The sequence below is a fragment of the Elaeis guineensis genome, chromosome 15 (genome assembly GCF_000442705.2).
Source record: "Elaeis guineensis isolate ETL-2024a chromosome 15, EG11, whole genome shotgun sequence".
Lineage (NCBI taxonomy): Eukaryota > Viridiplantae > Streptophyta > Magnoliopsida > Arecales > Arecaceae > Elaeis > Elaeis guineensis.
Window position 1 is genome coordinate 22,433,034 of NC_026007.2, and position 12,557 is coordinate 22,445,590.

The following is a 12,557-nucleotide window of genomic DNA, read 5'->3' on the forward strand; positions in this document are numbered from 1 at the left end:
TTGCTACTATTGACCAACTGGGAGACAAGCTTTTGCTTTTGTATGCCATCAAACTTTAACTGATATGTCTGAATCCACCATGTATTGCAGAAAGATTAAAAATACAGACAGCACACATCAGCAGCAAACAGAAACCTATCCATCATTGCCCGACAGATCTATCTCCAAATATTTGGGACGTCATGCGAACAAGATTTGAGTTACATTTTCAGAGAATGGGAGAGACCCGCCCACAAAACAATTACCTATACTTGGAGAAGCGCCACCCAAGACTTGGAACCCAAAGCCTCGTTGCTAAACAGAGGGTACATGACAGCCTGCTTGAGCCGCAGTTCATGCCAAGAAGATGCATACCGTTGAAGTCCACCCCAGTTCAAGCCAATAATATGATATCACAGTGAGGAAAATGAGCCTAACGTAACGAAGAAATAATAACAATAGAACACTGAGGAACAATATTCAGACAGTAGGACACTGACTTCCCCACTTATCCTTCTCACCATCCATGGCTTCGCCAAATGCAACCTCTCGCAGACTTCCTGTCTGCTTTTCCCAGGGTTTCTATACACACCTTGCCAAAACATCTTACACAAACTCATTGGCAGCTGCATTAATGGGCAGCAGCTCAAAATACACCAGCTGAACTTATTGCCGTCTTGTGGCAGCTGAACCCTGGACATCCATCAACCTCTAAAACTCTGGCACATCGAAATGGCTGAGTATGCACACAATAACAAAGATCAAAAAGGCTCCATATCACAGTGGATGAGTCAAAATTGTGGTTTCATTGGACAGCAACCATACCATCGAATCTGATTGCTGAAATCTTCAAACCAATAAAGCAAGTTAAAAAGGGCATGCTCATCTGTAACAATTACTACATTAAATCGCATCCAAACTGCGATCCCTTTTTCATGTTTAAAGGATTTAACAAATCCAAGAAGACACTAAAAAAAAGAGTAGAATAAGACCTTGTGTTATACCAGATGGACCTACACAGGTGTCCCCTCTTTGCATGCTCTCTCCCACACCACAAGATAAGAAAATAAAGAAAGAAAAACAAACAAAAAGATAAAGCCAAGAATGAATTGCCTTAGCCAACAGACCTACCAATGACATTCCTCTTGAATTGCCCCAATGCCTCCAGCTTTCTGTCTAGCCTTCACCTAATTCAATGGGTGGAACAAATGGAGAAGCCCCTCTCCAAAGTACCACCCACATAATGTGTGAGCACATTAAACTAGAAATCAACTCGCCTATATCAGAACTGGCTGAGCAATGCTGGAAACACTAGCCATGCTGAAAAGGGATGATCACTGGATGGTGACAGCCCAGTTTGGAGGCTGATTCACAAGGATGCCACCATGCTGCTGGCCGGAGCAGTCCCCTTCTTCCACCCTCCCACTTGATTTGGAGTGAAAAGATGACAATTGGAAGCCAGACTGCTGTTGATGGCCACCATTCTTGTTGTTGTATACCCGTGCTTCACATAGGCCTTGCACCGCTGGCCTTTTTATTTCATTCATGTTGCTTCCTGAATCTGGATTTCCTGAACAGTCGGAGGGTAGAGCTTCAGAACCAGAGGAGCTAGCTGACTGCCTTTGAAGTGATGCACCTGTATTTGCCCCATTCTCAGGGCTAGCAGTAGCAGCATTACCATCAGCTTTCTTTGTGTTGAGAAAACGGCCTCCACAACCCCTCGCCCTCCTCAATGCATGCTGGTGACGAGATTCGTGAAGATACGGCTGCAGAATGAAAGAGACATCCATGTATCACATCATTGGATCTTCAAGCAGAGATCTCTATCATACTCAGTAGCAGCATGGCACAGGTGTGGTCATGATTATCCATAACCATAAATATTGAACAAAGTAAACTAGTCAATCTTATGTTGAAACTCTTATCAGAAATGCCGGTGGCCTTTCAACTAAAACAGCAAATCAATGCAGGTAAGCATGGCATGTGCAACACATTTTATATGTTCTATAGATCAAAGATGTTGGATCATAAAATTAACTGAGCAAGTGATAGTCCAGCAGAGTGGAGGATGCTGAGATAACTAATGGACAAATCAAGACAAATAGAGCTACAGATGCATATGGATGAGACTGGCACCAAGACAAGAAACAGCAGAAAGGGCAAGGTGGTTAATACAAAAACAAGGAAAACAGGTAAAAGAACCAAAAAGTAGACTATAAATGAAAAGGTCGGGTGTCCTAAAAAATGACTTGAATGACCTTTTTTATTTCAAAGGGGTCAGGTTTGAAATTGAAATTATGGTTGAATACTAAGGCTTGTTTATATTTAAAATGTTTAGGTGTCTTTTAACATCACTGTTATTTTTTATTTTATGAAAAAAAAAAATTTTGCTTCTATTTAATTTCTAATTTTTTAAACATAAACATGTTTGGTGTAGTCAACTATTTTTAAAAACATAAACAGGATGATGGTAGCTAAAGAGGTGGTGGTATTTGTGGAGACAATATACAATAGTGGTGGCGATGGTGAGAGTGATGGTGAGGGTGCTTGTGATGTAGAACAGAGGTGATGGTGGCAACAACACTGGTGGTCAAGGCACCAACAATATGGTGGCTGCAGATTTGATAGTGATGGTGGCGTGGCAAAGGCGGTCACAAATGCCATGGTGGCATTAGTGGTGTAGCAGAGGTGGTGGGGTGGCGATGAAAACGATTATGATGATGGCGGCAGCAACAACGGTGATATTGGAGACAAAAGTAGAGGCAATGGAGGTGACATTAGTCATTGTGGTGGTAAAAGACATGAGTTTCTTGTTTTTTGAAAATAATGATGGTAAGAAGTTTTTAATTTCATTCTTTTAGAAAAATAACTCTAGAAAAATAGAAAATAAAAAAATAGCACCAAACAATTTTATCTTGGTTCCTCTAATTTTATTTTTAAAAATAAAAAAAAAAAGGGAAACAAAAGCAGTACCAAACAGCCCCGCAGACTCTAGATGCCTTCAATCTTTGCAGTACCAAATGCTGAGTAGAAGTTTAACAGTTCAAAAGGGAAGTATGGAAATGAAAGAACTTCTGAAAAAAGGAACAAGATACAGGAGGATGCAAGTTATATCTTTGTCCACACAATTACAACATGATTGTCACAGAAAGCACATCACCTTCAAATCCTATATAGAATTGTAAAGAAAAAATTTTGATGTTAGAAACAAAAATTCTCAATAACCATTAACCTTCAATTCTAAAGTTTATGGGTTGCATTCATCATATACTCTGCAAGACAACATAGTGATCACAAGTATCAGATCCTGGCATCCTTAGAAAAATTATCCATTGAACAATAATTTCTATCTGATACTCTTTTAGGCTGAGTTTTCTTCTACAAGAGCCATATTGGCAGGACAATGGAAAATGATAAAACTAAAACCAGATTAAGAATCATGCTTCAAAACTAAAAGCTAGGAGTATCTATCAACATTGTACTCACATTGCTTGAAAGATCTAATTCAGAAAGCATAAATGCACATCGAGAAACATAGCCATCCTTGACTTGAATCCATCATGGTAAACATTTTGGATTTTTTTTTCTTTGGAGAATTGTACGAAATAAGAAATGTAGAACAGGGAACTTTCCTTGATCAGAAAAAAAATAAAAATAAAAAATCTCAAAGCATCCTTAGACATCTTTTTAGCTTAAACATCTGTGTAATTTTTGGTGCATACGCATGCATGCATGCATGCATGTGGAGTGGGATGAGAGAGAGAGAAAGAGAGAGATTTATATGTTTATGTAATTCTTCACATATAGCATAACTCAGGCTGGTATAAATTTGCATGGAGAATAAATTAATAAGAGAAATAACAACTGAAATAATACAGAATTTCAATTGCTAGAGTTTTAAATTGTTACAACTCAACTTGCTCAAGAAGCCCCAGGTGGCATCGTAATAACCAAAAGGTTGTTATGTTCAAAGGGAAAAATAAGGAGAAATATAGTATCTGAACTGGCATATGGGATAGACATATTATTGATACATATAGAAAAACCCAAAAGGTGAAAGGTATGAAACTAGCAAAACCAATAAGATATTAAACCTAAAGAATGAATAATAAAATCAACTACGCAAAAATTAATGTGATCGATCATATCCATAAGGCTTTAACATCTGACACTCAAGCTTAGAAACTTTGACTGGTTATGCATTTATGCTAGCTACAAAAATGTACCATGTAATTGCTAAAAATTAGAAACTCTGAAAGGACATGCTCTTCAAAAGCCAAGTCTGGACTGAATTAAGAAAAGCAAATCCGTAAACAATTATATGGTCATTATAGTGGTAAGTTTATGGGATTGCATTAGTACATATAATAAAATCTTACATATGTGAGAAGACAAAGGTATGAATTATGACTTTGTACAGGAGGTCAGTGCAAGAGAGAGCAATAAGGACATCGCTAGTAGATGCTTGGCTCTCACAAGAAGATGAATCTAACTGCTATGTAGATGGCTCTTGACATCATAATGAAAGGATAGCCTTAATTACCTGAACAGGAGAGGCTGTGGATTTGAGGAAGCAGGGCTCTTAGAAAAGTTTAAAGAAGCACCATGGATGTGGCTGATGGAGCTAGACCTCGAAGAGATTGTAAAATGTATAGGGACCCTAGTAAGAAAATTATGGCTACCCAAGGAAAAGAATTCTCTCTCAAATATGACATATCTGCTTCTTGGTTTCAAAAGAAATAAGTAATCATTGAGAAGAGTAGTATATTTAATAATGCAAATCAGATGCATATTGCTGGCACAATCAAAAATGACATAAAGGATGCTGCTCAAGTTGGAAAGAAACAGAAGGCATAATATGTGAAAAGGTGGTTCCAAGCAGCCAGAAGTGTTTTACATTATCATAAAAAAATAAAGAGCCATGTAACAAAAACTGGTTATCAGCAATGTTAGGTTTCAGAAGAAACAAATTCCTACAAACCGGCAATCAATAGTAGAAATATTATCTACTTCTACATCAACAAAAATTCAATGTGGGTAGGTAGGACCTGTTTGACAATTAGTTAATTCACAAACAAACCTACAGCCAAAAAGAAAGTACCATAGATTCTCTGACTGGGACCATGAGCATCCTTGAAACCCATATGAAATCAAAATGAGTGACTGTATTGTGACAGTTTATACCATGTACAGTGCCTAAAATCATGTCTCAAAGCAAGTTAAGCACTAGTATAGTTAAAATTGTCATCAGACTCAAAATGGTTCTATAGAAGCCTTCTTAATAGATTAAATGTGATTGCTTTATTACCAATTATAACATAAAATAAAGATGGTCAAACATAAGATTATGATTAAACATGACGTGTCTTACAGACTCAGTAGTCAATATACCATCATAATTAAAATTGTAAATACAATTATGAAGGTGTTTCAATTAGCCTACCGACAAAGTCATCAAATATTGTAGTCAAAACCAGTGCACTGCTGCGGTGGTCATCTCTTACTGGTCATGGATGGTTTCAGCTGCTTTTGACTGAAGATATTTTTGGTTATGATTTTGAGTAAAAAAAAAAAAGAAGAAAATGGGTCCAGAACAAAGTGATATATCATATATGTTTTTCAGTTTTCATTTTAAACCAGCACAACCAAAACAGAAATTGCTTATCTTACCCAAAATTTTTAACTACTGTCAGGTTTCTTGATAGAACTTCTCAAAATGGAATGGGACACTTATATGAGACCACATGGGGCATGAGATAAGTGGCAGATACGGAAAAAAAAGGCAGCCAGCGCATGAGGCTCCAGCCATTGCAGGGTCTCGAGAGGGTCGGATATAAGCAGCCTCGCCCCTGCATATGGAGAGGTTGCTTTATGTTTCAAACCCGTGACCTCCAAATCCTAAAGGAGCAACCTTATTGTTACACCACCGCTCACCCTCAAGTAGTGATGTGTTGCAAAAAATAGCAGCACAGGAGTTGCAAGAAATATGGCCTTGGACCTACTCTATTACATCATAAATAATCACCAAGAAAAATTAAACGCACATGCCAACTAGATAGAGATAAGAGAAGACAAGAAGTTGATGACAAGATATAGTCAATATCATAACTAAGAAAAGGTCTCATTGTAATTGTATTCTGTATCATATATAATGAAGCTGTGAGCTACAAATGAAACTTATTATGCTTGATCATGTTATCAAATCAAGTCTTGGTTCTGTAAATCCCTTTTAGCTGATAAGAATTTGGCCATCATGAGGAAGCACAAAATCACAAAAACAGCAACCATCCTCAACTAGCCTAATTCTCTATCCATGCAGAACTTTTAAGTATTTCTGGTTGCACCAATCACTCACACACATTATTTCTAGATATATTTAATTAATTGTTAACAAGAATTTTACACAGCACCATGTGATCTCTTGAGGAGACATGTCCCATGATCTACAGGAATGCGAAAAGGTTGTGGGATTAGTGAGGACATGATAGAAACTGATGGGTGGACCTACATGAGGTTCATTGCCAATAGAGACTTGACACACAAATTTGTATTTCCCACAAATGAACAAAGGGTAAAGATCTATGGAGTCAATTTAATGAATGATAAGGAATGTGCAGAAAACTTGGTCCTTTAAAAAAGGTAAAAAGAATTGTGCAAATTCAATAATATACAAGAGGGAATAGCTTTGAAAAAAAATGAAAAGGCTCTCAAGAAAAATTGAACATTTAGAGATCTAAGGTGACTATGGCGAACAGACACTTAACTGTTAATTTTGACTAGGAGGAGAGAGAATAACAGGAAAACCAACAAGAATATATGAGTATATTGGCAGGAAAATGTCAGAAGTTATTTAATAGTAAGAAATGACATTAGAACTTCTCTCCAGTAATTGAATCATATAAATCTATAACATGCCTACATGAGCTTTGAAACCATGTAACACGATGAGCAAGAGTGGAGGTGTACAACATATACCAACCATTAATATGAAACAAATAACTGCAAGTTAAGCAAATAAATGAAAGGTGTAAGGGAAAAGAAACTGAAACGGCTGTTTCGTAAGATATGATACTCTTCTTTATTTTGCTTTGGTCATCCGACCCATGTACTTACTAGAAAGAGCAAAGACTAGTGTTTTCTACACAACATTTTTTTATCTTCTTTTTCCTCCCATCATTCTAAGTGTTAATATCCTCAACACAATTGTTGGTTGTCTTATTTTTTAATAAGAAGCCCAGTAAACATGATTACCCTTTCTCAGCATTTCCCTTTACACCAGCGACCTAGAAGATGAAAAGACAAGTCATGAACCTGGCCCTTATTATAGTGATTTCTATCATAACTAGAGTACTATGATAACTGAGCCAAGCTCAATGTTATATTGATCTGAGTCAAGCTTAAGCTCAGCTCAATTAGTTTTGAATTGAATTTAAGCTGCCCTCATATAGCTCATTTGATGGATTAGCAGGAGAATAGAATCACCCATGGCATTCCATACGTATTTTGAGCCAATATACAGCTGTTAGATTAAGTGCAAATGGGTGAGATAACATCATTCCGAATAAGTAATATGAAAGTATTTACTAAATAAACATAAATATATTTTTTTCATTTATTGATAACATATGAGAAAATATGCATTTCATTAATCCATTGATATATTGATCTTATTGCACACATAGATTCCATTCTCCTGCCTGCATTAAACCCTTATCAAGGCAAATTCCAAGCCAAAGATGCATTGCTCAAGAACAGCTAGCTCATCAAAGAACCCCTCTCTCCACCCCCTGGGAGCTGATTTATATCAAATAGTGACAAAATTTGATGTAGGGCCCATAAAAGAGGAAGAAACCATATCAATTTAATCTAGAAACCAAAATTTCATGACCTTATAAGTAATACCTCCATCTCTGCAAGAACAAAAGATAGAAATACATATATAGAAAGCTAGATTTGACTAGTGTCAATATGGTTTATTTAACAAATGATAGAAATAGCACCTAAGGTTGTTGCAGCACTAAAGTGAGAACAAATTGAAAGGCGTAAACTGAATAATTACCAAAAATTTCATAGAAATTTGAATCTTAATGATACACAATCCAAACAGACTGTTGTTAATGATAGAACTTCTAATTTTGTACGAATTCCTGTATGTTGCCAGAGTTGAAGAATCACAAGGGGAGAGAGAATGGGAGGGGACAGGCACTCCCAAATCAGGTACTTTGAGGACATTCCATATTGAAAATAGGAACAGTCCCACAAGTATGTTGCCTAAAACCATCACTACAAATTGTAACGCATGATCCTCAAACTAATTTGTAGATAAGGTAATATCAAGTTATTGATAGCATATTTTTTATGCTAGGATTACAAAAAATTGGAGTTTATAAACAAAATCCTTTTATGCCACAAAAAAATCAAATTTGCTTAAAATGCATCATGGAATCTCGATGCTATATGCACACACAAAAATAAATAGAACTATATAAAAAGTATGCCATATGTGTTTATCTGTATCTACCTTTCTAACTTTTATAGCTTTCTTCTCAAGTTCAGCCTTGGCGCGTGATTGCCTTCGCCTCAAAATGCCATGATATTGCTTGGCATTTACATAAACAGGCTCCTCTGTCATTTCGAGAGGCAAAGGCATGCGAGTATGAGGCATTCCAAGCATCTGGGGATGCACCTGAGACAACTCCCATGAAGGTCAGGTTGAGTTAGCCAATTTTCACATCTTAAGCAGTGGAAATTTATGTTTTCTGTTCAAACAGTAAGGCAGTACTCCTATTAGTTTAGAAAGTAAAGCTGTATGATTATGCCCCAACCAATGAACATAAACAGCACAATGTCATCTAGAGGCCATTTTTCCTTGACTCCATAAGGCATCTCTAGTTTCCACATTTAACAAAAGACAGAAGATAATAGATTTCCAGTCAAAAAAGAAAAAGGAAAGGTATCATAGAATTGTAAGAATTTTGCATTGTCATAGTGAAATTGAGAATATGAGACACAGGGTTCCAGAACAAGAGGAGAGTAAAATTAAGCAACTTCCAATGAACATGCATGAAAGTAGCCATGAAATTATATATTTGTCATATATAACTAACTGAAAGTAGCCATTATTACTCTTGAAATATTCCCTTAATATATGGATACAACTTACATACCAGTGCTTGAGTTCCATAAGGAGCCATGAAGCCAGCAAAATATGGATCAGAATATGAATACGTCGCACAAGCCTGTATATATGAGACACTATAAATATCATCAGGTAAATAAAAAAATGACAAAAATATATATATATATAACGCATACACCATTGGCAATTCAACAAAGAAGCCCTAAAAAGTTGATCAATTATTCAAATTACTCAGTACCATGCAAAATAATAAGGAAAATAAAATTTAAAGGAAAAGAAGGAAATCCCACAAGTGATTGACCAAGTTCCAGCTGGGTATGAGGTGCAAAATATTCAGGCATCATAGGAGGCATGGCAGGTGAGACAGGCTGCAGATGCTGAGGCTCCTGTCCAAAGCTTCCTTCTGACCATACAAGCAAGGCCTTTGTAAGTAACAATATATCATACCTCAGTACTAATACCCACTTCAAGATCATATATAGTCCAAATCAGGCACTTCAGAATTTGGAATAGTGGTTGCTGATATTGCAACTGATACAGGTATGAATATGCTCATGAACCCTAAAAGGCAAAAACCGGGAGAAATCACTACATAATATAAAATGGATGCTACCGAGTATACTAGAGGAATACACTTCATTTATATCAGCTTGAAAGGTCATGTGGTGTATATAGTTTTCTCAGACAATGGAAACTAGGATACATGTTGACAATGAAATCAACAAAAAATCACCAAATCACAATAAAAACTTATACATGTACTTCATTCTCAGAAGCATTGTGAACTCTTTCAGTTGTTAGAATCTTTTGACAATCCAAAGCATCTACTGACTTGCTTTTCCAGATTTACACTGAGTAATGAAAAACAGCAGGAGCATGCAAGTTGTTTTCCCCACCATCATAAAAATAATATTTAGTTATAATGGCTTGTAATGATTGATGGGCCCATGTTTCTTTTGGCTCTGTAGCTTATGTATGAGTAAGGGATGAATGCACCTCCCTCTACCAAAACTCATCATCTTGCCCCATCGTATAAACTCTATTTAAGCCTAGCCTAGGAGAGTTTTGGAGGGTCGCTCCATGGTTTCAGGAGCTTAAACTGCAATAAATAAGGTGGATCTTTCTCCTAACAGCTGGCCTTATAGGCTTCATCACAAGCCCTTGTCATCCTAAATCTGTCTCGTCTAAGAATTTGGCTCTTATAGAGGACTGTTGTTGACAGCTGGTAGTTAAATTTGTTCAGTCCTTCCATAGAGTCTTATCAACTTAAAATCATGCTCTATAGCGAACTTCCTATTTGTTAGGAAAAGGATTGGATGATGATGGTGGTGGTAGTGGTGGTGATGGTAACTAGTAATGATTCTTAAAAAGAAACTACTACCAAAATTCTAGTAAAGTAGAAACATTCTCCATCCCCATCCGTGTCATTTAGTATTGCTGATACTACTATTACAACTTTTATATTCTGCACAAAATTGCTTGAGGATTTACATGAGTGACTCGTAAACAAGTACATCTCAAACTTACAAGTAATTACAAAGTCCAGAACGAGACCCATAAGCAGAGGTAACTTTCTGGTACTGGCTAATCATGTCGAGAAACGAAGACCAAATGAGTAACATACAGTGAACAGAGTAATGCAATGAGCACTCTACCATCAGAAAGAAATAAAATATGATCTAAGAGAATTACCTCTGTGTGTGCTAACATTCTGCCTCACTTTACTAACATCACCCATGCCATCTGCCCCATCATGCGATTGTGCTTGGCCACCTTTGTTCGTAGAACCACCCACAGGAAGGTTGACTGAAGTTGACTTAGAGGCACCATCCAGTAGTACAGCGGGCGAAAGGCCACCAAATCCAGGACCCCGCCACCATGGCTGAGGATTAATTGTGGATGGCAGAGTACTTTGCCCATTGGTTTCAACTGCATCTGTACACTCAGCCCGTGATTCCATGCTTCTATATCTTGATCTTCAAACTAGAACGTTCCTACCCAACCATATATAAGTTATGTGTGCACATAGTAAAAAATATTAAGATGAGAGAAACAACTTTAGAAGTGGGAGAATGCTAAGATCAAAAAAATAATAATTGTTAATTAATATGAACATTCACTAGAATTAAACATGCACAAGAATTCCATAATTATGATACATAGAAGGAACTCAATAATAATGTTCCTTCCATGAAGAAAGAAGAATACATAGAAGGAACTCAATAATAATTCTCAAATTGAAGGAAAACCATTATGATAAGTCCAGCAAAATCCCTAACACTTTCGAAAAATCCCTAAATTTAACAACTGATCAGGAGAAGACAGAAAGACTAACCAAGTCCACTCAGACCAGGAAAAGTCCACTATTAAGGAAACAGTTTCAAAATCAGAACAGCTAAAGCACAGCTGAAGTACAAACACCGAATTCCCTAATCTAAGCGACAAGCCTTTTGAAGATTGATGAATAAATCCGAAATTACCAGAAATTTCATGGTAAAAACAGAGGAAACTTCTACAAACGTATCACTTCTCATACCCTAAAAATCTCGAGAATTGAGCGATTTGAACCCCAAAATTCTCACCTTTGCCACCACATAAAATCTAAACAAAGACTTCTTCGAATAAAACCCAACCCTACAACCCACTATCTGAGATCAAAAACGCCAAATCATCCAAGATAAAACAAAATTCAGATAAAAAAGTTTAATTTATTAAGGAAGCAAGCTGCGAGCAAGCACCTCTACGACCGAATCTTCCAAGCTCTTCAAGAAGCTTCCCAGAGTCCAACCGAGAAAGAGAGAGTCAGAGAGAAGAGACCTAAACGGGCCTCTTTTTGAATCCGCCAAACCACAAACAACGAGCAAAAGCGGAGCGAGCGATCGAGACAGAGATTAGGAGGAAGCGACTGTAAACTCCACCGTTCCCAAATAAGCCCTAGAAACTAAGCCATCTCCGCCCATCGTCTCCACGGAGAATCCATTCGATCACCAAAAAAAAAAAAAAAGCCTTTTCTGAGGAAAAATAATCCACTTCGAAAAGGAGGAAAAAAAAGCGATCCATGCTAAATTCTACGATGGTCTCCCTCTCTCCTTTTGTCTTCCAAATTTTCCCACTGTTTCTAGTCTCAACAAAAACTCCAAACACGTTTATGACCATTTTGCCCTTATCTCTGAAGATAATGGCGTCTACCTTCCCTCAAATTCCCATATCTATCCGCAATTCTATACCGTTTGATTGAAATCTGACGACTCCTCAAACGGCCAATTGTCATGGCTCTCGGTTGCTGCCGGAAAGTGTATTTAGCCATTTCGGATTTGGTTTGCGCTAGGTCTCGGCGAACCGCCAAAGGAGTTACAGCATTGTTTTTTACACCACGAGGTAAATTTTTCGTCCGATCGGACGACATCCTTTCGGCGGGTTACAAGTCCATTTCCAAGGA

At 37.2% G+C, this 12,557-nt stretch overlaps 1 protein-coding gene across 3 annotated transcripts; it reads right to left on the minus strand.

The window, feature by feature from the left end:
• Nucleotides 1-864: 864 nt before the first annotated feature.
• LOC105036310 (nuclear transcription factor Y subunit A-7) lies at nt 865-12,205 on the minus strand. 3 transcript variants are annotated; one of them, XM_010912074.4, is made up of 6 exons: nt 11,857-12,204; nt 10,811-11,101; nt 9,409-9,521; nt 9,147-9,218; nt 8,501-8,665; nt 865-1,745 (listed from the first exon to the last, which is right to left on the minus strand). In XM_010912074.4, exons 2-6 carry the CDS (start codon nt 11,076-11,078, stop codon nt 1,314-1,316), a joined length of 1,050 nt encoding a protein of 349 aa, XP_010910376.1. In that variant the 5' UTR covers nt 11,079-11,101; nt 11,857-12,204; the 3' UTR covers nt 865-1,313. The 3 variants fall into 3 exon arrangements, with proteins under 3 accessions (XP_010910376.1, XP_010910375.1, XP_010910378.1); XM_010912073.4 differs by having other exon boundaries at nt 10,811-11,112; nt 11,857-12,203; XM_010912076.4 differs by lacking the exon at nt 8,501-8,665 and having other exon boundaries at nt 10,811-11,112; nt 11,857-12,205.
• Nucleotides 12,206-12,557: the final 352 nt, after the last annotated feature.

Excerpts from the sequence above, each read along its gene's own strand:
- LOC105036310 (XM_010912074.4), bottom strand. The coding sequence starts at position 11,078 with ATGGAATCACGGGCTGAGTGTACAGATGCAGTTGAAACCAATGGGCAA. Across the intron at positions 9,522-10,810 it reads GAATGTTAGCACACACAGAG|AAGGAAGCTTTGGACAGGAG; the intron begins GTAATTCTCTTA and ends TTGTATGGTCAG. Across the intron at positions 9,219-9,408 it reads TGGAACTTGGTCAATCACTT|GCTTGTGCGACGTATTCATA; the intron begins GTGGGATTTCCT and ends TCATATATACAG.